The following is a 27,264-nucleotide window of genomic DNA, read 5'->3' on the forward strand; positions in this document are numbered from 1 at the left end:
GGTTAAGTGACTTGCCCAGGGTCACACAGCTAGTAAGTGTCAAGTGTCTGAGGCCGGATTTGAACTCAGGAACTCCTGAATCCAGGGCCGGTGCTTTAACCACTGTGCCATCTAGCTGCCCCATGTGCCTCATTTTTGATATGGGGGGAAAGCACCTGGGTCCTTAGGATTCCTCTGTAAAGAATTACACTCTCGAGCAAATCTTATTTCAGAATAAAAGAACAGGGCTAAGATGGCATGGGTAAAATGCCCCTTATTGGGTGATGGGTTGGAAGTAGTCTGACAGTGGGTTGGGGTAGTTTGATGATAGGTGGGCAATCTGGTGATGGGCATTAACTCCATCCTGGTGGGTAGGAAGCAGTCTGCCGGTGGGCGGTTTCTTTGTCCCCTCCTGGTGCAGTCACACCTCATTGAGGGGTTGAAGAGGACTGGAATGCAGGGTGGTGGTCCTTGGGCTAGAGCAGTTTGATAGGGTGCTACTTATCTCTTTTGGGTGTGTCTGTCCTTTGGTTGAGCTCTAGGAGAAGGTTCCTTGATCTCAAGGGAAAACTCTTGGGGTTTCAAGGAAAAAATTCCTTGACCTCCCCAGAAAACTTCTGGGGCAACTGGGGCCCATAATACTCCCATAGTATTTTCCTCCTGGGTAAAAAAAAAAAAAAAGGATTAAAAATACACCTACCAGGGCAGCTAGGTGGCGCAGTGGATAGAGCACCGGCCCTGGATTCAGGAGGACCCGAGTTCAAATCCAGCCTCAGACACTTGACACTTACTAGTTGTGTGACCCTGGGCAAGTCACTTAACCCCACCCCCCCCTTTGCTCTGCAAAAACCAAAACAAAAACAAAAAAATAGCACCTACCCCAAGGGGTTGTTGTGAGGATCAAATGTGATCATTTATGTAAAGTGATTTGCCAAACCTTAAAGCACTATGTAAATGCTAGCTATTATCATTGAGATGAAGAGAAAGGAATGAGTTCTCATCTAATGGTCCCAGTTTTCTCAATAAAAGCCAATATCCTCAGCTGGCGTGATAGCATGGAGGATAAATGTGGGAAGCTTGAGGAGGGAAAGGAAGGTTTGCCACAGTTTTTGTGGGGAGTGAGATAGGGAATAAATGAAGGGGGGACAAAAGGTCTGCCTTGCTTCAATGAGGGTCCAGTCGAAGTTGGATAGCATGAATTTGTGAGGTATTCAGTCAACATGGATGTGTAACATCCTCCAGCTGTATTACCTTGTGTGTAGAAGAAATGAAATTCACAGCTGAGATATAGAAAGAAATGAGCAGCAACAGGACATTGGGAACAAACGATTGGAAAGCAGTTCATCTTATTGTCTGGGTATCTCATTTTGGCAATTTAACCTCTTCGGGGATCAGCTGTTTCTCTCTGTTACCATCTGTTCAGATTAGACAGAATGCATCTTCTTGACAAGAGCTGTGGGACGTGCAGAGTTATGAGCCACCCTGTTCATCTAGGCAACCAACCAGCAAAAGCCATCAGAAGATCCCAAGATAATATATTCTTTTGTCTTATTTTCTCCTGGTGCTGGGTAAAGAGCCTAAATCCCAGAAAACTATCTGAATTGGGGTAAGAAAATCACTTTAGTGGCTGAAGGATGGATTAGAGTGAGGAGAGACTGGAGGCAGACAGACTCACCAGCAGGCTATTGTAATGCTCCCAGTATGAGATGATGAAGGCATGGGGGCAGCGTCAGAGAGTGTGGGGCCCCACATGCATGACAACTGGACTGGGAGCCTGAGGGACTGGGAACATGGGGTTGCCCTCTTCAGTAATAGGGAAGGTAGGAGAGGGGAGGGTTAGGGGAAAGATGAGTTCAATTCTGGATATATATGTTGAGTTTCAGATGTCTTCTAGACATCCAGTAAGGATTCTGAAAGGCAGTTGGAGATGTGAGATTAGAGGTCAGCAGGGAGGCTGGGGCAGGAAAGGTAGATTTGAGAATCATCAGTACAGATAGATATAGTCATTAAATCCAGGGAAGCTAATGAGATCACCAAGTGAAGTAGTAAAGAGCAGGGCTCACTCCTGATCCCAGTTTGCCTGAGAAATTTTCTTTCTTTCTTTTTTTTTTTTTTTTGGTGGGGCAATGGGGGTTAAGTGACTTGCCCAGAGTCACACAGCCAGTAAGTGTCAAGTGTCTGAGGCGGGATTTGAACTCAGGTACTCCTGAATCCAGGGCCGGTGCTTTACCCACTGCGCCACCAAGCTGCCCATGCCGGAGAAATTTTTACACGATCCCTGTTATATAGGTATATAAAATAGGTATACATAACCTTTTTTTTTTTTTTTTTGGTGAGGCAATTGGGGTTGAGTGACTTGCCCAGGATCACACAGCTAGTAAGTGTTAAGTGTCTGAGTTGAATTTGAACTCAGGTACTCCTGAATCCAGGGCCAGTGCTCTATCCACTGCACCATCTAGCTGCCCCTATACATAAACTTTTTATTTTTTATTTTACATATAAGGTATTTTATTTTTTCCGTTACATGTAAAGATAGTTCTCAACTTTTGTTTATACAAGCTTTACAATTTCAGATTTTTCTCTCTCCCTCCCCTCCCTCCCCCCTCCCCTAGACAGCAGGTAATCTGATATAGGTTATATCTATATATCTATATACATATAGATATAGATATACACACACACATATATATACACATAATAACATTAATCTTATTTCTGCATTAGTCCTGTTATAAAAGAAAAAATCAGAGCAATGATGAAAAACCTCAAAATAGAAAAAAAAAAACAACAGCACCAAAACCAAAAGAAATAGTATGGTTCATTCAGCATCTATACTCCACAGTTCTTTTTTTTTTTCTTGGATTTGGAGATCCTCTTCTATCATGAATTCCCCGGAACTCTTCTGTACCATTGCATTGGTGAGAAGAATATAGTCCATCACAGTAGATCAACACTCAATGTTGTCAATGTTCTTCTGGTTCTGCTCATCTCACTCATCATCAGCTCATGTAAGACCCTCCAGGTTTCTCTGAATTCCTCCTGCTCATCATTTCTTACAGCACAATAGTATTCCATTGTATTCATATACCACAACTTGTCCAGCCATTCACCAATTGATGGGCACCCCCTCACCTTCCAATTCCTTGCTACCACGTAAAGCGCAGCTATAAATATTTTTGTACATGTGGGTCCCTTTCCCCTTTCCATGATTTCTTTGGGAAAAAGACCTAAAAGTGGTATTGCTGGGTCAAAGGGTATGCACAGCTTTATCGCCCTTTGGGCATAATTCCAAATTGCTCTCCAGAATGGTTGGATCATATACATAACCTTTTACAGTTGCCAAGTTTGTTTTTTTGCGACCCCCACATCCAGTTACACAAACCCCATATAGGGTTTCGACCACAGTTTAAGAAGCTTTGTTATAGAGAGAGAAGAGAAGACGGCCCAGGGCAGAACACTGCGGGACACTGATGGCTAGAGGGCGGTGACCTAGAATGGAATCCAGCAAAGACGACGGAGGCGGCGTAGGGTAAGAGGAGAACCACCACCAATGCACTATTAATTATCTCCAATTTATTTATTCTGTATATACCTTGTTGTACATAGTTGTTTGCATGTAGACCGAGCTCCTTGAGATTAGGAACTGTCTTTTGTCGTTCTTAGTATTCCCCAGCGCTTGGCATGGTACACCTGCACATAGTAGGCACTTAATATTTCTTTGACTGACGGCTAAACCTGAAGCAAACCCGCATCTAACCCAGGTCTTCGGGTTGTGAGGCTCAGCCTCTTTCCGGGAAGCGAAAGGTGCCCGGTATAGCGCGAGCTCCGTTCTAAAGTGGGAAGCCGGGGAAGGGGGTGGGAATAGGCGGGGCGGAGGCGGGGATTGGGGAGAAGAGGGCGGGAGAAGAGAGGGCGGAATAGAGATTTGGCCTCCAGAACAAGGGAGTAGGGGGGGCGTGGCTTCTGACTAGGATCAGACACAGGAAGTGGGGACCGGAGGGGGGCGTGGTCTACAGAGCGGAGGGCGGGGGAAGAGAGGGGGCCAGGAGGAGGAGGGCGTGGCGGGAGGTAGAGGAGAGATGGAAGGCGTGGCTCCGGGAGCGCGCGGCTTAACGCTTGCTTCGCTTGTGGCGGCGGTTTGGCCTGAGCCGGGAGCCGTAGCCGTAGCGGCCGGGCGGATGTTATGTGAGGCGCGGAGGCGAAGGGTGAGTGTGGCGGCCGGGACGGGCGCGGGGACCCGGGGAGGCCCCGGAGCCGGGGAGGCGGGGTCTGCGGGCTCCCGAGGCAGGCCTGGCTGCCGTCGTCCGTCTGCCGGGGCACGAGGGGGCGGTGTCGACCCCTTCCTCTCCTCCCCTCGGGATGTCCCCCTCTTCGTGTCCCTCTCCCCTCCTTGCTTTTATCCCCTTGGGGGGGGGCGGCCCTCCCCTCTCCGCTCTCAGCGTCCCTTGGGCCGGACTTCCCTGCCCTGGGTCTCCTTCACTGACCTCTCCCTCCGTGACTTCCCCCCATCACTCGTGCTGTGTTCTCGCGGTGACCTCTCACCCCAGCCTTCCCCCCCACCCAGCTACAGTCCCTCTCTTGTCACCCCGCCCTCCTCTCTGGGAACCTCACCGCTGCCCATCTCTGTAACTTTGCCCCTCCTTCCCCCCCACCCGTCCCGGAGCTCACCATCCCTCCTCCCTTCGTACTGGACACCTCCGGCTTTGAGCGCTCCCTCACCTGGGTGCCCAGGCCCTTCAGGTGACACCCCCCTCCCCGCTGTGACCCTCCGCCCCTCCCAGCCTCCCTAGCACCTTCGCAGCCGTCACCGTGCTCACTCCCCGGAGCTCTTCCGTGACCCTCACGCCCTGCCACCCCCCACCGCCAGGGACACCCCCTTGTTTCACCCTCCTCCTCTGAGCTCCACAGCCCTCACCTCACACCCACACACCAACAAGGCGCCCTTCTCACATTCCTTTCTCAACCTCACTGCAGCCCCTCGCCATCTTCCTCATCCTCTATCCTCACCATCCCCACTGCGACCCCTGAGCTGTTGCTGTTATGACGAATCTCCCCGCAGGTCACTCACTATGACCCTTCCCCCTCCCAGGGTGACTTCGAATCCCCTTCTAGTCTGAACGGAGACCTGTCGCCTTTCACAATAACCCTCACAACCTTCATCATCTTCCTCCCCAGCCGTTACTGTGACTCGATTGTTATAGCCCCTGAAAGGTCTCACCATCTCTTCCCCACCCCCATCCCATACCCCTGCTGTTCTCATGATTCCCCCAACTTTCACTATCCTCTCCAGGGGTCTTATCTCTCTCAGGCGAAGTGTGTGTGTGTGTGTGTGTGTGAGTGTGAGAGAGAGAGAGAGAGAGAGAGAGAGGGATGATGAGGGCTGTGGGGGCGACCCCCTCATCTGTAGAGTGGGGTCTGAGTCACCCCCACAGTCCTCATCATTCCTCTTCCATTCACCTCACTGTGACCACTTTGTCCCCAAAGCCCTGTACTTATCATTGTAATACCCCCAAACCATTTCTATCTGTCCCAACCCCTCACTGTGACAGCTTTGTGCCTCTTCACTTTCTTTAAACTCCCTTACTCATTTTATGTACCCTCTCCCAAATATTCTCTTTGTTGTTCAGTCATTTCTGACTCTTCGTGACCTCATTTGGGGGTTTTCTGGGCAAAGATACTGGAGTGGTTTGCCATTTCCTTTTCTAGCTTATTTTACGGATGAGGAAACTGAGGCAAACAGGGTTAAGTGACTTGCCCAGGATCACCCAGCTAACACGTGTCTAAAGTCAAATTTGAACTCAAAGTTTTCCTGATTCCAGGCCAGACAGCTGCCCAAATTACTCTAATCCCTTGCAGTCCCTTCTTCAGTGTGGTTTCTTTTTCCCAAATGATCTCTCATTGCCTATATCAGTAGTGTAAAACTCAAATAGAAACTGGCATTGGTAATCTACACTTGAGGATCTCTGCAGGCTGCATATTAACTTAGTTTTAAAATGTATTATGTTTTATTGCATTTTTGTTTTGCTAAATATGCAATTACATTTTTATCTAGTTCCACTGACACTCAGGAGTGTTGCCCAAGGGCTTGATACATCTGGCTTACATCGTATCTATATGCCCCAAACTTTTCTACAATCTTTCCTGGAATCCTGCCTTTGTTTTCTTCAGACCTTGGGTTCTTCTCTATTCCTTGATTCTTCTTTCTCTGCTCACTCTTTGGAAGCTACCTCCCAAGCATCCTAATCCTGATATTCCAACTCTGTTGTCCTCAGTGCCATCCTGAAACTCTATTCCAGCAGGTTCAGTCTTTTGAAGGTCTGGTCAAGCCTTAGTTTTGGGATCAGAGTGTCTGGTGTGTCCTAAGCTTCCTGACTTGTTTGGTTAATAAGCATGGACAATGATAAATCCACATAAAAACTAAGGCATGAGGTGGAGGCCTTGGTTGAGCAGCTGGGTTCTTCCAGGGCTAGTTATTTTCCTCCTGTGTGACTCATCTTCCTTCTTCTCTGATCCCAACATTGTCTTCTGGGGAATGAGGATTGGTAATAGGCACTCTATGAGCTTTGAGAAGGTCCCAGGGCAAAGGATTAATCCCAAGGGATTAATAGTGATACTCTGTGCTGATTTTCTAATTCCTGCTGTGTTGACACACACCTCCAGTGCTTTTTAGGCCATGGCACCATTCATTCTCCATCCCATGAATACATAAATACCTCTTGCTTAGGGTGGAGTTCATCTTTTGCCCCAAGCCATCACATGTAATGTTTAAGACACACCTAATACTGGAGAGAAAAATCTAGGGCCTAAATTTACTTAACACTGCCCAGGCTTCCTTAAGTTAAACTCTACCAACACAAGTATTTTTTCCAATTTGTTGTGCCTGGAACTCCCAGGGTGGTGGTTGGGTAGTAGGTGGGGAGGCTGTAAAATTGACACAGTGAAACTCTTAGGAAATCATCCTGGTATCAATTGGGTAGGGTCAGGACATCTATTAACAAGCATGTACAAAAAAAAACAACAACAAAAACAAAACAAAGCAAAGCATGTACACAGAGAAGAGATTGTGAAGAGACAATATTTTATTATTTTTATTTGGTTAAAATTAATGTGTTATACTTTTTAAAACCAGATGGTTTCTATGTAGTCTTTTAAGTTTAAGGTTTTATATGATTTAATTTTTTTCATTGATTACTTGGAATATTATTTTTTGGTGGTTATTAAGTTTATAATAATAAATTACTTGGAAAAATTGTGCAGAGTCCACTGGATTCTGAAATCTCTGGTCCAAAAAATTCTCCACCTGCAAGGGAGTGAAAGTTTTCTCAGTATTAGATCTGAAAAGGGAGTCAAGGGGCAGCCAGGTGTTGCAGCGGGTAGAGCACTGGCCCTGGAGTCAGGAGGACCTGAGTTCAAATTGGGCCTCAAGACACTTGACATTTACTAGCTGTGTTACCCTGGGCAAGTCACTTAACTCCAATTGCCTTGCAAAAAAAAGGTGGGGGGAATCTAGGTGTTGGTGTTGTAGTTGAAGATCCTCTGGAGAAGGTCCAGAAAGGAAGTGGCCTTAAAGGACTGGTCAAAGATGCTTGAGCTATTAGGAGAGATGCTCCAGAATAAACTCTGCTTTCTTTAAATATCTGAATGGCACATGGGAGAAGGAAGGTTAGGGTGGTTCTCCCTAACAGAGGGGACCACACAAGAGGAAATACTCTTCAATTTAATTAAAACAGGAGAAATTTGAGACAGGCATAAGGAAGAATTAATTCCTAGTTCTTACCATAGTGGGAGTATGACAATGAGTGACCTGAGGTTGGAGCAGTGGGTGGGTCAGAATAACCCTTGAAGTCTTTCAGCTCTAGAATCCTGTAGAAAGGCTGCAAAAGGTAGTGGTTTGCTTGGTGTGTTTGTGTGTGCAGAGGTTCTGTCTCACTGCTGGAGTTCTGGACCACCTTCTTCATTTTGTCAACCACAGCTTGCTGACGTGAAGGACCTGACATCTCACTCTCCCTCCCTTTCTCAATTTAACAGCCATGAGCATTTGTTGAGCACCAGTATCCCAGGTGCTGGGGATGAAAAGAATGACTTAGATTTTTTTGCTACTGGAAGGTTTACAAAGCACTCTTCTTATAACCACCCTTTGAGGTGGGTAGTTGCATATAGTATTATTATCCCCATTTTACATGAGAAAACAAGCTCAGAGGTTAAGTCATTTGTCCATAGTCATACAATTAGGATGTATTGGAGGTGGGATTTGAACCCAAATCTTTTGACTCCAAGTTTAGCATCCATTTTTTTTTCTGGAGGGCAATGAGGATTAAGTGAGTTGCCCAGGGTCACACAGCTAGTAACTGTCAAGTGTCTGAGGCCAGATTTGAACTTAGGTACTCCTGAATCCAAGGCCAGTGCTTTATCCACTGCCCCACCTAGCTGCCCCCTAGCATCCATTTTAGTATACCATACTAAAAGGCAGGGGGTGGGATGTGGGTAGTGATATGATATGTACACAAAAACTATAATGATGGTCAATAAGAATTTATTAAGTGCAGGGGCAGCTAGGTGGTGCAGTGGATAAAACACCAGCCCTGGATTTAGGAGGACCTGAGTTCAAATCCGGCCTCAGATACTTGACACATACTAGCTGTGTGACCCTGGGCAAGTCACGTGACCCCCATTGCACCACACACACACAAAAAAGGATTTTATTAAGTGCTTACTATATATGTCAAGCACCGTGCTAAGTATTGGGGATACAAAGAAAGGGGGAAAAACAATCTGTAGTCTCAAAGAGTTCATATTCTCATAGAGAAGACATGTGAATAACTTTGTACAAACAAAATATACAATGTAAATGAAAGTAGCTGTGGGAAGGGCTGGAAGTGGTTACAGAAGGTAGGATTTGAGCTGAGTTTTGAAGGTCAGGAAAGCCCAGAAGGGAAAGGAAGGAGGAAGAAATTCTAGGTATGGAGGGTTGACTGGCAGTGAAAAGGCACCAAGTTGGGAGTTAGATCGCCATGTACAAAGAGGTGAGTATAACTGGATCATACAGTACATGGAGGGGAGTAAAGTATAAGAAAATGAGAAAGGCAGGAAGGAACAAGGTTACAGCTTTAAATGCTAACCAGAGTACTTGATAATTGATTCTCCAGGCAAAAAGGAGCCAGCAGAGTTTATTGAGTAGGGAAGGGTAAAATAGTCAGACCTGGGCTTTAAGGAGAATTGCTTTGGCAGCTGAGTAGACATTTGACTGAGGTGGGGAGAGACTTGAAGTATGAAGTATGAAACCAGAAGTTTGCTTGTTGTAGTAGTCCTGGCGTGAGATAACAAAAGCCTGCATCAGGGTGGTGGCTGTGTGAGTGAAGAGGATATAGATGAGAGATGTTTTGAAGAAAGAAACTACAAGACTTGATTGGATGTGGGAGTGATGAGGAGTTGAGGATGACACAGGTTGTGAACCTGCATGACTGGGAGGATAGTGGTGCCTTTGCCGGTAGGAGGAAAATTGGGAAGAAGGGGAGGGCTGTGGGGGAAGGATAATGAGTACTGTGATGGAAATGTTGAGTTTGAGAAATTCCAAAGGCATTTGGTGATATGGGACCAGAGCTCAGCAGAGACACTGGGGATATGGAGATACAGAGATCTGGGAATCATCTGGATAAAGTCGCTCATTTAACCCACTAGAGTTGATGAGATCACCCAGTGAAATACTACAGAGGAAGAAAGGAAGAGGGCCCAAGGCAGATACTTGGGGATCACCTGGATGAAGATCCAGCAAAGGAGACAAAAGATCGAACAGGGAGAAAGGATGAGGAGAGAGTGAGCAGTGTCATGAAAACCTAAAGAGGAGACCAGATGCAGGAGGATGGTCTGGACAGCTTTCTCTTTTTTTCTTTTATTATTATTATATTTTGGACAGCTTTCTCAACTGGTTTAGTAGCTAACATTTACTTTAAGGTTTTCTAAGAACATAACGTATTATGTCATTTGATCTGATCATTGTAACCTTTGAGATAGTTTCTGCTGTCATGTCATGCCCATTTTATGAATAAAGAAGCTGAGGTTAAGAGATTAAGTGATTTGTTGTCCAGTGTCACATAATTACTAAGTGTTTGAGGCAGGCTTTGAATTTGGCTCTTTTTGAGTCCAAGTAGGCATTCTATCCATTGTGCCACCCAGCTTCCTTCTATGATACAAGTTAGATCATGAGAGGCAGCATGGCATAGTGCCTGAGTTCACATTGTGCTTCTGACACATACTGGTTACATGACTATGGATAAATCACTTAACTTTCAGCAGCCCAGCCAACTCTCTAAAACTCTTAAGACTTGTATTGGGGGAGAGAATTTCCTCATCTGGGAGTTCCCTTTAGCAATAAAATTGTGAATGAGTCCTTAGCCTTGATAATGATTTAGTAAGGGGCAGCTAGGTGGAGCAGTGGATAGAGCACCAGCCCTGGATTTAGGAGGACGTGAGTTCAAATCCGGCCTCAGACACTTAACACTTACTAGCTGTGTGACCCTGGGCAAGTCACTTAACTCCAATTGCACCACAAAAAAAAAAGTATTAGGGATAATGATTTAGTATATAGGTGAGATCAAACAGATTCAAGAGGGGGAGAGGTTATTTCTTGGCTGAGGAAATCAGGGGAAATGGCATGTAAGAGATAGCCCTTGAACTGGTCCTTGAAGGAGATTTGTGGGGAACCTCTCCAGGTTTAGAAGGTAGTATGTACAAATGTCTAGAAGGGGGATAGGACAAGAGAGGCTTAAGAAATGGTGGTTTTGGATTGATGTGTAGGGTAGTGGTGAAAACTGGAAAAGTAAATTAGGACCACGTTTGGGAGGACCTTCAATGCCAGCTCCTTTTCCTTGCTGCCTCTAGCATTTGGGAATTTGAGAATTCTCAGTTATTCTGAAATTTATAGCAGGCTGAGCACTGCTGCAACTGCCCATACTTCCCAAGCAGATTAGAGTCAACAAATATTTATCAAATACCTACAGTGTGCACTTGGGGGAGATAGAAATTGAAGATAGTCTTATATTCTGTTTGAAGAGACAAGATAAGTGTAGGAGAAACAACTTGGGGATATAAACGGGTTATGATGTGCTGGGGAATTCCTGTTTCTGGCCAAGCTTATCTAGAACAGGGCTTTTTAAACTTTTTTCTATTCATGACTCCTTTTTGCCTGAGAAATTTTTATGTAATTCCATGTATATAGGTATATAAAATAGGTAGTAGGGGAAAAAACAAGTCTTAACTCTTTATGACCCTCAGCACCCCTGCCCCCTGGCATTTATACTTTCCTTTGCTACTCTAAGCAGATACTATACTCTGGGAGTGAACTGTGAGAATAAGATAGTTTTCAGGTGACTTGGAACAGAAAATGAGTTCCTTGATAATTTCTTCCAAGCTCAGAATGGAATGTAGCAAACATTAGTATCTAGGCTATTCTTAGTAGCAGTCTTCTCTTGTCTCTGCCAAGACTTTCCTGCTTATTTATGCCCGTTGATTTCTTCCCTTCTAGTTGGCTAAATGGATGAATTTCTGACAGGAGTTCTAGGACCTTCCTGATTTTTTGTCTTTCAATTACTCTTTTTGCTGACAAATATATGTTACATTCCCTACTGGGGTCCCAAGAATGGCATATCTTTTTTTTTTTTTTTAAGAATTTTATTTTCCAAATTACATGTAAAAGCAAATTTTGACAACAATTTTTAAAAAAACTTTGTGTTCCAACATCTCTTCCTCCCTCCCTTCCCACCCCCACCCCCACTCCCAGAACTCAAGCAATTCAATATAAATTATACTTGAGTAGTCATGGAAAACAGCTCTACATTAGCTAGGTTGTGAGAGAATACAGATAAAAACAAAACTTCAGATTAAGGAATTGTCAAAAAAAGAAATGTGTATCAGTCTGTTTTCAGATACCATCAGTTCTTTCTCTGTAGGTGTATTGCAATTTTCATAAGTTTTTCAGAGTTATATTGGACCATTGCCTTGCTGAAAATAACCACGTGCTTCCCAGCAGATCATCTTACACTATTGCTGTTATTTTGTATACAGTACATTTCTCTCTGCCTCAGTTCATGTGGGTCTTTCCAGGTTTTTCTGATAGTATCCTGTTCATCATAACTTTTATATAGTATCTTAAACTTGACAAAAAATTTTCTTCCCAATAGCCCAGCAGAGTAGGTACCATACGTTTTTTTGTTTTTTGTTTTTTTTACAGGGCAATTGGGGTTAAATGACTTGCCCGGGGTCACACAGCTAGTGTCAAGTGTCTGAGGTCGGATTTGAACTCAGGTCCTCCTGAATCCAGGGCCAGTGCTTTATCAACTGCGCCACCTAGCTGCCCAAGTACCATACGTTTTGACATTGTACTCAATCATCATAACTATTTCCCTCCATCCTATTCCTTTCCAATGATATTTACTCTATTTTCTATCTTATTTTGCTCTGTTCTTCCTCAAAAGTGTTTTTCTACTGACTGCCCCCTCCCCTGCTCTACCCTCCCTTCATTTACCCTTCCCTCCTTATCCTCTTCCCCTCCTACCTTCCTGTAGGATTAAATACATTACTCCTCCCAATTAGGTGTGTGTGTTATTCCCTCCTTGAGTCCACTCTGATGAGGTTAAGGTCTTTGAGCTAATTCTGTTTTCTAAATTTTTCTTCCTCCCTCCTCCTCATCTCTCCCTATGAAGTCAAGCAATTCAATATATGTCGAACATATGCTGTTATGCAGAACATCTTCACCTTTGCTTTTTGCAGCTCCCTCCCCCAGACTTCCCTTTCCTCCTTCCCCTCTTCCCCTCCCCCCCCACCATCTCCTTCTCCTCCCACTTTTCCTCAGGGCAAAAATATATTACTATATACCCACTTGAGTATGTATGTTATTCCCTCTTTGAGCCAATTCTGATGATAGTAAGGTTCACTTATTCCCCCACTCCTTCCCCCTCTGTCGTCTCGAGGGGTTGGACTTTACTCGCAGCCCAGCACAGTCCCCTTTAATCTATCTATAGCTGGAAAATAATCTCAGCCCATATTTTTGTGGGTTTTTCTGCTCCAGGGGTTCTTTTATTGCTGTTTTGGGGGCCAAGATTGGCATATCTTAATCTAGGGCTTCTCAGCCTTTTGTGTGGGGGGTCATAGTTTCCTTTGGTAGTTTGGTGAAGCCTTTGAACCTCTTTTCAGAATCATGTTTTTAAAATGCATAAAACAAAATACAGAGCATTGCTGAGGAAATCAGTTATGTTGAAACAGTTATCAAACTACTTTCAAAAACCCAAACAAATAAGTTCATGGTCCTTAGCTAGAGAACTCTAGTCTTAGCCCATTTCTTTCATCTAGGCAAGGAATTGCAGTGCATAGTTACTATTTATTTATTTTTTGGTGGGGCAATGAGGGTTAAGTGACTTGCCCAGGGTCACACAACTAATAAGTGTCAAGTGTCTGAGGTCAGATTTGAATTCAAGTCTTCTTGAATCCAGGGCCAGTGCTTTATCCACTGTGCCACCTAGCTGCCCCCAAAATACTTTTTACAGAAATAAAAGAGTTAATAAGTAGAGAGATATTCATTGTCCCTATTTGTGTTGCACTAATAAATTATAAATGAAGATCCTCAATTTATAGGTTTAGCATTATGCTAATCAAATTAACAATTGTGTTATTTTATAGAACAAATAATAACAAAATTCATTTAAAATCTAAAAGGTATAAAATCCCAAGGAAAATAATTAAATTAGAAATGAAGGATAGCACTCTTCATTCTTGAAACGATTTCATGATGCGTAAGCTATCAGAACTATTTGTTACTAGTTAACAAATAGATCGGTGAGACAGACTTGTTGAGCAAGAAACAGAAACAATGGAACATAGTATCCCAGTGTTGATAACAGTATCTCAGTCAGTATTTAGACCAAGATTTTGTAAAGTATGCCACAGTAATTTTCAAATGAATAATATATGACCTAAAATAAAAGGTCATAGCATGATAAAATTTGGAATGGAAAAAGGTACCTTATGATTAGGAGAATTCTTAATCAAATGAGGGGATCATAAAAAAAGAAAACAGAAATCCCCATAAAATTGTAAAACTTTTCCATAAAACAAAATCTTTGCATCAAATATTTTCTGATCAAAGTCTGATATTCAAGACATACAAGAAAGTTTATATAAATATTTAAAACCCAAGAACACATGCAGGTGGTTAAAAGACTTTGTTTTCAGAAGAAGTGTGCAAACTATCAACTACCATATAAAAATGGTTCCAAATCATTAATAATAAGAAATGCAAATTAAAACAATCCTGAGGTTTACCTCACCCAATAAATTGTTAGAGATGACAAAAGACAGAAATAACCCGTGTCAGAGGGGCTGTGGGAAGACAGACACACTAATACACTATTGGTAGAGCTGTGAATTGGGTGGGTCACTCTAGAAATTAATTTGTAATTAGGCACTAAAAGTCACTAAACTGTTTATAGCCTTTGGCTAGAGATTCTGCTGCGGTTCATTTATACAAGGAGGTTAGAGGTAGAAAAGAAGACCCCATGATGACCAAAATGTTCATAGTAACACTGTTGTTGCAGTCAGTAATCAAGAATTTGTTCCAGGTACTCTGCGGAAATAAAAATGAAACAGTCTCTGCCCTCAAGTAGTTTTATATTCTATTTGGGAGATACTACATGTCCAGACACATGGAATTCTGATTTGATCTTAGAGGTCATAGGGAGCTATTAGAGTTTATTGAGCAGGAGAGTGACTTGATCAGATGTATTTTAGGAATATAATTGTGGTGGTTCTATGGAGTATGAATTAAAAAGGGGAAAGGTGTGGCAGGGAGAACATTTAGACTGCCAAGGTTGTGGCTGTATGAATGAAGAGAAGGCAATGGATGCAAGAGGTGTTATGGAGGTAGAATCGACAAGACAAGGTGACTTCCTGAATATTGTAGAAAGAGAAGTTGAGGACGACTTTAACACTGTAGACCTGGGTGATCCAGAAGGATTGTGGTGCCCTAGACAGAGGGGGAATAGGGATGGGTTTTGTGGGAAAGATAATGAGTTTTGTTTTGGACATGTTGAGTTTAAGATGTCTATAGAACATCCAGTTTGAAATGTTTAGAAGGGGGCAGCTAGATGGTGCAGTCTATAGAGCACCGGCCCTGGAGTCAGAAGCACCTGAGTTCAAATCCGGCCTCAGACACTTGACACTTACTAGCTGTGTGACCCTGGGCAAAGCACTTAACCCCAATTGCCTCACCCCCCAAAAAAAAGAAACGTTTAGAAGGCAGTTGGTGATGTGGGACTGGTGGTGGGACTGGTACTCTGGAGAGAAACTAGGGGTGTCTAGATAGAGATATATTTGGCAATAATCTGCAGAGAGATGATAAACTCTTGGGAGCTGGTGAGATCAGTGAGACAGTGTTGAGCCTTTTGTGATACCTAGAGTTAGGGGCTGGGATGTGTATTCACAAGTAGAGTCACATCCCAGCCCCTAACTCGTTTTTTTTGTTTGTTTTTTTAGTGAGGCAACTGGGGTTAAGTGACTTGCCCAGGGTCACACAGCTAGTAAGTGTTAAGTGTCTGAGGCTGGATTTGAACTCAGGTACTCCTGACTCCAGGGCTGGTGCTCTATCCACTGTGCCACCTAGCCACCCCCTCAGCCCCTAACTCTTGGTGTAATGGTGTCTTGGGTTCTCTTTTCTCTTTACACTGTCTCAGTGGAGCAGCATCAAGGACCCTCTCCCCTTGTCTTTTTCTCTTTTGGACTGGATAGCTATTTATTTCTTTTACCCCAAAAGAAATGCTTCAAACACAAAAAGACTCAGAACTTTGCCTTGACAAATACTTAAAGCAGGAAGTATTGTGCTTTCACCTTGTCTCCGCTCTCTGAGCAGCTCAAAAGGCCAACCTCGTTGGTGGATATGTCCTGAAAGAAACTGTAGTTTCAGGGAGTGCCTCTACCAGGGCAGCTGGCACTGACTGAGGAACCCAGTAATTCCCCAACTCCCAAGGTAGTCACTAGGTTTGAAAAGTCTTGTCTCCCCATTGTTGTTTAGTCCATCGTGCTCAGGGGAAAACATATAAAGCAGAAGCCGTGGCTAGGGCCATGGCCATGAGCGTTCATCTCCTGTTTATGTGGCCAACACATACTCTTGCCACCATTTACAAGCAACCTCTACTATTTCAAAAAATATATACTTCATGTGAATCTGACAGGCATCAACTGATGTGAACATTCCCATATACAAAGGACAGAAAAAGAGAACTATATAGAAAACCATGAATTTATTATGAGCAGTTTCTTATGTGAAAGTATATATGCAATTTAACATGACAATGCCAGTGTCACCCTGCTTGTCTTCCTCCCCTTCTGAACGTCCTGCTCTAGTCTTTGTATTTTTAAAATGTTACTTTGATGCTCTTTTTTCTTTTTTTTACATTTCTATCCCTATCCCTAACCACCACACAAAACTTCCACCCTTTCTTCCCTCTCCCTCCCTAACTCCCCTACTGCCATCCAAAAGTTCTCCTTTGTAACAGATAAGTATGGTCAAGCAAAAGAAATTTAGGTTGTATTGGTTGTGTGTGAAAATCTGTTTTGTCCTTCAGGATCACTGACTGTTCACTGAGAAATGAAGAATGACGTCAAAAGGGGCAGGCACATCTTTCTCCCAAAAGAGTTATAGACTAACCTCTGAATCAGAGAAGCCCAAAGTCACAGGTGGGAGTCCTGGGAAAAGAATGGGGGAAGCCATGGAGGAGGGAACTCTAGAGTAGATGTTGACCACATTGCCAGCAGTTATTAATTCAGCCATTTAGGCTGGAAAAGTGTTTCGTGGAGGAGAAGCAAAAGGTTCAGAAATGCATAAATTAGCCCACCAAGCCCTGAATAACAGTCCATTGACAATGTGTTCCTTTCTCTCCAATAGTAGTGGGTTGTATAACTTGCCCAAATTTTTACTCTTTCCTGAAAAATGTGGCTTCTTTTCCTCACTATTCCCCTAGCTCATCTGGGTAATGACTAGTCCAAATATTATGCAGTTGACTTAGGACCTTGTTAACCATAATGGCTTCCATTCGCCTTCCCCCAACCCTCATTTGGTTTCATGTGCTTACAGGTATTGTCAATGAAAAGTTACTGAATGACTACCTACAGCGTATCTTTCCTAGCCCAGACCAGATCCCCTCCACCACTGCTAGCAGGTACGATGGCTGTCTTCTCTCTCTGTCAAGCACGGGGCTGGCTTGGGGTGGGATCATATCAGAGCTTTTGGAGGGTGGGGTTAGCAGGTGTTCTGTCAATAACAAATGACAGAGATTCATCACCTGCAGAGCTCTATAGTGGGCACTCTCAGGAAGCTATATTCCTTATTGGTGTGAATGTAGGTCATTGATGAGTATGGGTTGCACCTCTAAAATGAGATCTTCCAGAAATGAAAAGCAATATAAAGGTAGATAGCAAAAAAGAATACCATTTTAGGCTGGCACTTATGTTCTGTAACAGCCAGATGGAGAGGGGGAAAAAGTTGGCTTTTATTTAGGCTGATATGAGATACAACACATTCCCTACCTTTTTCTTCTAAGTTTCTGGAGTGTATAGGACGGTCCGGCATGCCCACTGTGAAAAGATAAATAATGCAGGACAGTGCAGTCTAAGTCAGTGTTCAATGGATGGGACAGCATGCAAATGTGTTAGGAACTCAGCAGAAAGGGAGTTCATTGTAGGCTGGGGGGTCAGGGCAGGTTTTCCCAAGAAGCTGAGCCCTAGAAATAGCACAGCATCCAAGGCTTACAGTGTGGTCAGAATGCTGGCCAGGATCAAAGGGGGCCTCTTGTTCTCCAGATGTTTTCCAAGAGCCTCATGTGAGTAGATAACCCATTTGATAAGCTGTTATTATCGTTATTATTGCTTTACATTTGTAGAAGGACTTAAGAATTTATTAAGTACTTAATGCACATGCGTTTCATTTTCTCCCCTGAGAAAGTACCACTTCACAGGTGGTATTATCCCCATTTCACAGATAAGGAAGCTGAGGCTCAGAATGGGGAAATAAGAATTTGCTCCAAGCTCAAAGAGATGGCTCTATTGTCAGAGCCAGGCCTCCGTCTTAGTTCTCCTGACTTCTAAGTCCAGTCCTATTTCTCGGATGGTACACTACTATTTCAAGGAGTCCTCTGCTGACGTGGAAAATCCTTTTCAACTCAGCAGCCATTCTTAAGTGTCTGCCATATGCTTAGTGCTGGAGAGCCAAGATAATCACATTGGCCCTGCTCTTGAGAAACTTAGAATTTCATGGGGGTGAGGGTGGGTAAGGTTTACAGGGAAATATGATGCAAGAGAGATGGTTAGGGGCACAAAGGATAGAGTCATAGTGTTCCAGGTAAATCTGAGGAAGAGAGATTATTTTTAGCTGGAGGAATTCTTTTGGAAAGTGAATTTCTTCTGCATGAAGAGCCCAGACTTTCCAGTATTGGGTTTATTTACTGTGAGCTACCTCCTAGACCTCACAAGTGGGTAGGTGAGTGGCAGTCACTTCTGTGCCTCCCTGCCAGCATCAGAGTGGGATGTGAGAGCCATGGCCCTAGGGAACTTACTGTGGAGACATCACAGCCAACTTTATCCTGCAGTACAATCCTGGGTAATGGAAGCAAGCTACAGGAGAGGGAATTCAGGGCTACTGGGTCCCAGGCCTCTCTGCTGCCTTGTTGTGGGGATAATCTAGAGATGGAGAGAATTGTTCCCCATCTCATGACCCTCCTTTTGCCTTAGTAGTAAAAGGGTAATTGGATGAAAGCTGTGTGGGAGGAAGGGACCACCTGAAAGTGTGCTGCAGGCAGGTTTTCCTGTTTGGTGAGGCCAGCTTAGAGAGCTGGTGGAAGAGAAAGATGGCAGACAAGTAGCTGCCATTGTTGGGCCGGCAGTAAGGCTAGAGTGGCTGGGTTTTTTTGCCACTGGTGGTAGGTCCCTGGGGCCCTATGGAGAGTTGTTTGGGGGAAGGATGCCCAGGAATACTCTGCCTGAGCCCTGCTAATGTTGCATTCCTTCCTCTATTCTTAGATGCTGAGCTCATATCAGAGCAGCCAGGGAAGCTAAGAATAACACCAAGACCTTTTTACTATTGGGAAATGAGTTAAGGTTACAGTGGACAGAGGAAAAGCAGAGGTTACCTTGTCCTGGGATGAGGCACTGTTGGCGACATCATGCATGCCTTCCTTTCATATTTTAGGATTCACACATGCAGTAGGATAGTACTTGGTAGCTGAGGATTAGGGGGACATTGGGGGGGGCAGGGCAATGAGGGTTAAGTGACTTGCCCAGGGTCACACAGCTAGTAAGTGTCAAGTGGTCGGATTTGAACTCAGGTCCTCCTGAATCCAGGGCTGCTGCTTTATCCAGAGGGGCATTTTAAAAAAATCACCCCAGTTATGTTTCTGTCTTCTGATTCTTCTGGGATTGAGTCAAGGAAGAGTGGGACTAGTGATGGGAAGGGATTTTTGCAGTTCCTTTACCATCTTCTTTACATCGATCCACAGTTAAGGATCAGCATGACATTTATACTTGTATTACAGATCAGATCAGTGTTTCTTAGAAACACAGGAATGGGGTTTAACTTATATCAGGAGAAATGGGGCTTATATATGGAAACAGGATTCTCTGACTTTAGATATATGGGACTGAGTGACCTAGTAAGAATTTTGTCTCCTATTCTTTTTTTTTTTTTGTCTCCTATTCTTGATAAATCTTTTGAGAGTGTGGGATAGAGCAAATCTACCCACTACTCTAATGCAGCTCACTTTTTATGTTAACTTTGTCCTTGGAGTTCCTCAAGCTAGCAATAAACTCATGTTCTTAGCATCTGGTGCTTTCTTGGCCACAGATGATAAGACTAAGAGGGGCAGTACTAGGAGGAGGAGTGACTTAGATGATCCAGGTAGTCCAGTGGAGAAATGGTGAGCCTTAGGAAGTGGTGGGTTCACTGTCCATCACTGGCTATCTTCCACAAAGGCTGGATGACCATTTGTTGGGGGTTCCTCTTCAGAGATCTCAGTGTCTCCGAGTGGATAGAGCCCACAGGGGCTTCATCTAGTCCAGCCTGTATCTAAGCAAGAACCTCCTTGACAACATCCTTGACAAGTAGACAACAGCTCTCTTGCTTTTTTTTTTTAAAGATCCTCAGGGAGGGGGAACTCACTACCTCCCAAGGAATCTTACTCCACTGCTGAATAGCTCTAAATGTTAGGACATTTTTCTGCTACCAAACCTAAATGAATGAGTTAGATTGTGTGACCTCTGAGATCTCTTTTAACTCTGTTATTTTGAGATTCTGTTTGTATTTCTCTGGGGCTTACTGCCAGCTCTCTTAATCCATCCACTTATAGTACTGGGCTCCTCCTCGGGGCCACATCCTATAGCACATGGGGCTTCTTTAGAGGGGGACAACAATGATCTACTTAACCACCATTGGTATTTGGGGGCTTCTTTAGGGTTAGGGCAATATGGTTCTCATATCTAAGCTCTTGGGGGGGGGGGCAAGGTAATGGGTTAAGTGACTTGCCCAGGGTCACACAGCCAGCGTCAAGTGTCCAAGGTCGGACCTGAACTCAGGTCTTCCTGACTCCAGGGCCGGTGCTCCATCCACTGTGCCACCTAGCTGCCCCCATGATGTCTAAACTCTTGCAGTTCAATTAGCCCTTCTTTCTTGGACTAGATAAAGTGAGTGTCTCTCTTACCCTCTTTTTCCAGAAAACCTCTGACTTTTCAGAACCTGCAGGAGCATCTGGACCAGCTGTTGAAGGAGGAGGATGAGGCTGAAGAGAGTGAAGGTAGAGAGTATTCCTAAGGGGGCTGAAGCCCATGCTCTCATGGTAGTGATGGCTAAGAACCAGTTTTGCACTTGATTTATAGCCAGAGAGGGTTGATAGGGGCCTTTAGAATGGAGTAAGTACCGCGGCACTGCACTAGCACCTCTTCTGAGCAAAATGCTAGTATGGCCACCCTGTTCCCCTAGAATGGGACCCCAGAAGGATTGTACATTTAGAAAATACCTAGTGCTTGCCTCTTGAAACTTTCTCCTTCCCCATAAAGGCCCTTCAGACCTGGATCTTTCTTATCCCAGGATATTCCTCTTCTAGCTTCTTTCTTATTTGGAAGACCTCAGGACTTGCTTTGGGCTTCTCAGAAGGATCTAGATAGAGAAAGCTCTTACACTTGATTTGGACATCCTTAGATTTAGAGAAGAGGCCCAGGCTGGGAATATTGCTCTAATCCCACTTGTGAAAAGCTGAGGCTTTAAAACTTGTCCTAAGAATGTCAGTTTGATTTTAGCCCATCAGGTGAGATGGTTTGTAACTGACCACAAGAGAGCCTCTTCACTTGGTAGCACAGCTCAAGTGTCCTGCTTGTTTGGGTCTTTGGTTTTGCCGCAGATGATTTCAGCTGACTGTCCCATGCCTTTTCTGTTTCAGAACAGACTGTAGAAGGACGGCTTGGACCATCCACCGTGGTCCTGGATCACACGAGTGGCTTTGAGGGGCTGCTCCTGGTGGATGATGACCTTCTTGGTGTAAGTTTGGGGGTGACCTCTGTCAACATTAGGAAGGGCTGTGGGGTCTCACAGTTGGGGAAATCCTCTGGTAATGGCTGGCCTAATTTGGGCCATGCTGCAACTTGCTGCTTAGATTTGGACACTCATAGCTTGAGTCTGTGATTCCTCTGGGCAAGGTGCATGTAACGTCATGGTTTGTGCTTGGGGAACTGTTAACCTTTCTGGGTTTGGGCCTCTCTGAAGAAAGTGATGAATTAAACAGATAAGTTACACAATAATGCTAATCCTCCTTAACCTTGAAGGGCCTGGCTATGTCTCTCTTCTATTCTTGATCGTGGTGATTAGGGGAACCTAATCTTCGGGCTTTGGTCAGATCTCATCGAGATGATGCTTTGATGCTTTGGCATCCCTTCCCTTGTCCAAGAGAGACTTTTTGCTTCTCTTATTTAAATAGTTCTGAAGGGGAACAATTATTTTCTGCTGCAGAAAGGAGTATAGCTATGGATTTATCCTCAACACCCATATCCCTTTTCTTCCTTGGTTTAGGTTATTGGACACAGTAACTTTGGCTCCATCCGGGCTACCACCTGTGTGTATAAAGGTAAGTACCTTCGGCTGTGTGTTTTTGTTTTGTTTTTTTTTTTTGGGGGGGGTTATGTGTTAGGGAGCAGGGGACATTTGGGGGGGGTCCCATTTCACACAGAAAGGTAAATGCTGCCTTGTCCTGCATATTGATTTTTCTGGGACCTTTGAGGATTTAGGTGCTACGTGCTAGTGTGGGTTGTTGAATGCTAAACTAAGCAGATCTCAGTGGGGAGGAGGCAGGACCTGGAAGCATCCTACAGCCTCTGTGGAGTGAGGCCTGCCAAGAAAAAGGAAGCCTTTCTCAGTGCAGTGTGGTGTTTACCATAAGTATAGTAACTGCTCAGTAATGAATCAACTTATGTCTGACTTCCTTCCAGGGAAATGGATCTATGAGGTGCTCATCTCCTCCCAGGGGCTCATGCAGATCGGCTGGTGCACCCTCAATTGCCGATTCAACCAGGAGGTATGTTGGCCTGGAGTGCTTGTATTCAGCCTTCCGCCCTGTCCTGTAGTACCTCACTAGAACTATCAGGTTTGGTGAGAACAGAGGCCTGCGGAGGAAATTCCTCCTGCTTTGGGCGTGCTCCCAGGGCAAAGACCCTTTTGCCTGAGAAAAGCCAAGTTGAAGTTATAGCAATAGGACTTCTACATTCCCCCCATAGATCAAAGTCTGCCTTTACCCTTCCTCACTCTGCTCTTTCTCTTGCCAGGGAGCAGTCTATGAGAATATAGTCCCAGACAATATAACATGATATAATAATTAAGTGTGTAATGGAGGCTAGTCCTGTGATGGCTTCCATGGGAGATAGAAAGCTTAGTGGAGAGAAGATCTAGTCCCTTTCCTCCTGGAGTTTCCAGGATATGGTGCATACATAAATAGCTGTTGTTGTTCATTCATTTCAGTTGTGTCCAACTCTTGGTGACCCCATTTGGGATTTTCTTGGTAGAGATAGTGGAGTGGTTTGCCATTTTATAGATGAAGAAATTGAGGTAAACAGGATAAAGTGAGTTGCCCACGGTCACACAGCTCATAAGTGTCTGAGGGCAGAGCTGAAGTCAGGAGGATGAGTCTTCCTGACTCCAGACCAGGCACTCTGTCTACTGCACCACCTAGTTGCTTCATAAATAGCCATAATATATGATAAAAAAAAGAGTCCTATTCTGATGCCCCATCTTACTTTGGAGGTGACTCCAAAGGAGTCTCAAAGGCTTTGTCAGTGGAGCTCTGGCAGGTTCTACTAAGCTGGAAAAAGTGAGTGTGGTCACAGTAGCAGACTCTGGCTGCTGTAGGAGAACCAGCCTAGCTAATACAGAGAGGGCCCTCACAGTCGGTTGACTGTTGGGTGATAAATCCTTTGGCTGTGACGGCCCACAAAACAAACAAAAAAATACAAGATGTTCCACAGGCCTATGTATCCCTCTTCGGCTTCTGCAGTGATAATAGCAGAGTGGCCAAAAGAGAGGGACTGAGTTCCCCAAATCAGTCTGTAGACAATCTGCAAACATTGAGTCTTAATTTGTGGTACCCTACGTGTGAGATCTTCATGCAGTGGCCATTGAATCAGTGTATTACCGGAGGAACTGGACCACATAGTATCGGCTTTCTTACTTCAGATGAACCCAGAAGACACAAGAAGATTGCAGCTAAATGGAAGAGTAGCTCACAGGTTCACCTAAGAGAGACAAAGGCATTGGCAGAGTTGAGTTTGTTGTGTACCCAGAGGCACATAATTTCGTGGGGCACTTGCATCTTACCTTTCTGTGCTGCTCTTGATGAGCATTAGCTAAGAGAACACTATGAAGATAATCTATGAAAAATTCAAAACTATTTTCCAAAAAGAAGTCATTGTATACATTGATACTTGGATACTTTAGCATGAAGGTGGGCATAGGGGGAAATGGTGAAAAATTCATTGGAATATATGGTTCTGAAATGAATATGTGGTTAAGAAACAAACAAACAAAAAAACAACAAAGGCTTATAGAATACTCAGAAGCCTCCTGCCTCTATATTGTGCATATTTATCTGCAGAATGGGGATAATAATAGCACCTACCTTCCAGGGTTGTTGTGAGGATCAAATAAGATAAGAATTGTAAAGTGCTTAGCACATAGTAAGTGCTATATAAATGTTAGTTACTGTTACGATGAGAATGATTACTACTTTCTTCCAGATGAGAGTTAGAGGGTGTTGAACATGGCAAGCACTTAAACCACGCTACAAAAAAATGAGTAATCCTAATAGATAGGAAATGGCTGGTCATTAGCGTGAAAGGCATTTCTGAATCAGCTAACTGCTATTAGTTTGTTGTTTAGTTAGAGCAAAGATTAGAATTTATACCAAACCAGAAGAAACTGTTGACAATTATAACAGTTCTATTCCTGCCTATTTAAAAAACAAAGAGCCAACCATTGATTTAGCACTTTAGAATTTGCCCAACATGGTCTATACATTATTTTATTTGTACCTCACCCCTATGAGGAAGATGCTGCTGGTATTATTGTCCTTATTTTATAGATGAGGAAACAGAATCAGAGAGGCAAGTGCTAGCTCCTGGTCACATAGCTGCAAAGTGTCTGAAACAAGGCTTTCTTTCTGACTCCGAGTCCAGATCTCTTTCTATCATCCCATGTTGCTTCTCTTCAACAGTCTATAAACACTCAAAACTTAGAACTAGATACAGACCCTTTTTTTTGGAGGGGGGTTGCAATGTCCAGGGTCACACGGCTAATAAGTGTCAAGTGTCTGAGACTGGATTTGACCTTAAGTCCTCCTGAATCCAGGGCCAGTACTTTATCCACTGCGCCACCTAGCTTCCCCTAGAACTAGATAAAGAAAAAGATATTGATGATGACCATTGATTTTGCCTATAGAAGCTTAACCAATGTGTATAACCACCCCAGTGAAGAGGCTTTCAACCCCCTCAGCCAGCAGACACTTGATTCATCACCCAATAGTCAACCTACTGTGAGGGCCCTCTTTGTATTAGCTAGGCTGGTTCTCTTACAGTAGCCAGAGTCTGCTACTGTGACCACACTCACTTTTTCCAGCTTAATAGAACCTGCTAGAGCTTCACTGACAAAGCCTTTGAGACTTTGAGACTAAGAGGAGGGACATGGCAGCTGTGGACCACCTAGTTTAGAATGTAAACATTTACAGAATGTTACAGAGGAGAATGCTTGTGAATACCACCTGATAAAATAGGGATGTGCAGTGAAAAGAAAAAATGAGTCTGAAAAGCCAGATTATCCCAAAAGCATTTATAGATGAAACTGGGAGAACAACAAATAGTCCAAAACATGCATCACATCTGCCAGCATTTCTATAGTGACTTATTTTTTGTCATCTAAGATAGTGAGTCCTTCATCTTTGGGCACAACACCTCAGGTTCCAATGTGCTATATAAGTGGAAATATCACTTAAAAATGAAATTGAGAGTAAAAGCAGAGAGAAAAGTACATTATGTTCAGTGACTACAACAATGGAAATGAAAACACTGAACATGAGTCAAATATAATGGATGATGCTGATACCAAATGATTAAAGTTAAAGCTTATACCTTTCTATAACAGTCAACTACTGAGGTGGAAATTGATGTGCATTATCAGTCACGACCACATTTGGGCACTTTTGCTTAGCTATTTTGGGGGATATACTTTGAGGGGAGGTTTGTAGGATGATATCTTCTGTATCAAAACAAAATGTATCAAACTAAGAACAAGGACAATAAAATTGAGAATAACCCCTGGAACAAACCAAATACAGAGTAGAGAAGAAAACTTTTAGAGGTGATAGTTTGGAAAACATTAAAGAATTGGTTTTTCAAGATATTTGAAACAGTGGAAGATGCCAAATAATGGGAGGGGAGAGGGAATCATAGGCAGTATCATTACCAAAAAAAAGGTGATCAGGAGAATATAAATAGCTATCAATCCATATGCCTATGTTCTCATAGCTATAAAATCTTTATGACATCATTGGTGAGAGCAGCACCATATTTTCACAGTCACACATTTGACTAATAGACATTCCACTTTGCTCATTATCCAAAAAAGCATTTGATTTAATGGAGCCAAATGTTGTCTTAAAGGTTGTCTCCTCCAACATGATCTTTTTCTTTTTCTTTTTTTTTTTTGTGGGGCAATGAGCATTAAGTGACTTGCCCAGGGTCACATAGTTAGTAAGTGTCAAGTGTCAGAGGCTGGATTTGAACTCAGGTCCTCTTGAATCCAAGGCCAGTGCTTTATCTACTGCACCACCTAGCTGCCCCCCAACATAATATTTTTCATGCATGTATTACCATCTTACAAGGTTTCTTGATTGATGCAATCATAGAGAGAGCATGATTGAACTGTATTCTAACTATCAAGTGAAATGATGGGAACATGTATGCTTGCCCAAGGTGTTTGATTCTATTATGAAAGATATCTGCACAGAGTCTAAATGAAAAGAGGATTTCCTAAAGTTGGTGAGGATGCTTCTCCCATTGATATTGTGTCAATTGCATCAAGCCCTCAAATACTACAGGACTTCCTCAATGCCTTGAAATAGATCAGCTTAACAGTCCACATGGAAAGAACTAGATAGTATTACCTATTGCACAGATTGTTCATTCAGCTGGATGGACAGTCCAATGAATTAGTATATTGAGACATATGTTTGTGACAGTCATTACAGATAGACATTGAATTGGGCCAAGAAATTGAATAGAGGAAACTCAGTGGGTTTAATTGCATTTGGGAAATTGTATAGGGTATTCAATGACCTCAGGCTGTTGCCTGACACAAAACCCAATCCTTTTAACATTATTCTTCCAGTGATGCTATATGCCTGTGAATTATGAAACTCCATGCTTTGAGGATAATGAAAATTACAAATGATGCAAAGGGAAAGGGAAAGATAAATGGTAGATTTAATTAGGCTATAGCATATTACAAGTGACAAATCCTTCAACGAGTGGCATAAAAGATATTTGGGGAATGTATGATCAAAAAAAAAAAAGAAACTTGGAAAATATTGAGAGCAAGGGCTCACACCATCAAGATCATTTATTAAACACCTACTATGTTTTGGGAAGGATGTTAGATGGTGGGGATGATAGAAGACTGGTCTGAGTGCAGCACTGGTATCCACAGAATCTTAAAAGACCTAG

General features: G+C 43.5%; 1 protein-coding gene across 3 annotated transcripts in view; it reads left to right on the top strand.

Moving 5' to 3' along the window:
- Nucleotides 1-4,048: 4,048 nt before the first annotated feature.
- The window catches only part of RNF123 (ring finger protein 123), a 106,616-nt gene continuing 83,400 nt past the window's right edge, over nt 4,049-27,264 (top strand). For all 3 annotated transcript variants that reach the window (XR_006352751.1, XM_043962947.1, XM_043962960.1), the window contains exons 1-7: nt 4,049-4,184; nt 16,590-16,701; nt 17,099-17,183; nt 20,725-20,804; nt 21,447-21,544; nt 22,073-22,127; nt 22,489-22,574. Coding sequence is in view for 2 of the 3 variants with exons in the window: in XM_043962947.1 (XP_043818882.1) it covers nt 16,620-16,701; nt 17,099-17,183; nt 20,725-20,804; nt 21,447-21,544; nt 22,073-22,127; nt 22,489-22,574 (486 nt within the window). In the remaining variant the exon portion in view is untranslated. The remainder of the gene's footprint in view (nt 4,185-16,589; nt 16,702-17,098; nt 17,184-20,724; nt 20,805-21,446; nt 21,545-22,072; nt 22,128-22,488; nt 22,575-27,264) is intronic.

The sequence above is a fragment of the Dromiciops gliroides genome, chromosome 1 (assembly GCF_019393635.1).
Source record: "Dromiciops gliroides isolate mDroGli1 chromosome 1, mDroGli1.pri, whole genome shotgun sequence".
Classification (NCBI taxonomy): Eukaryota; Metazoa; Chordata; class Mammalia; order Microbiotheria; family Microbiotheriidae; genus Dromiciops; species Dromiciops gliroides.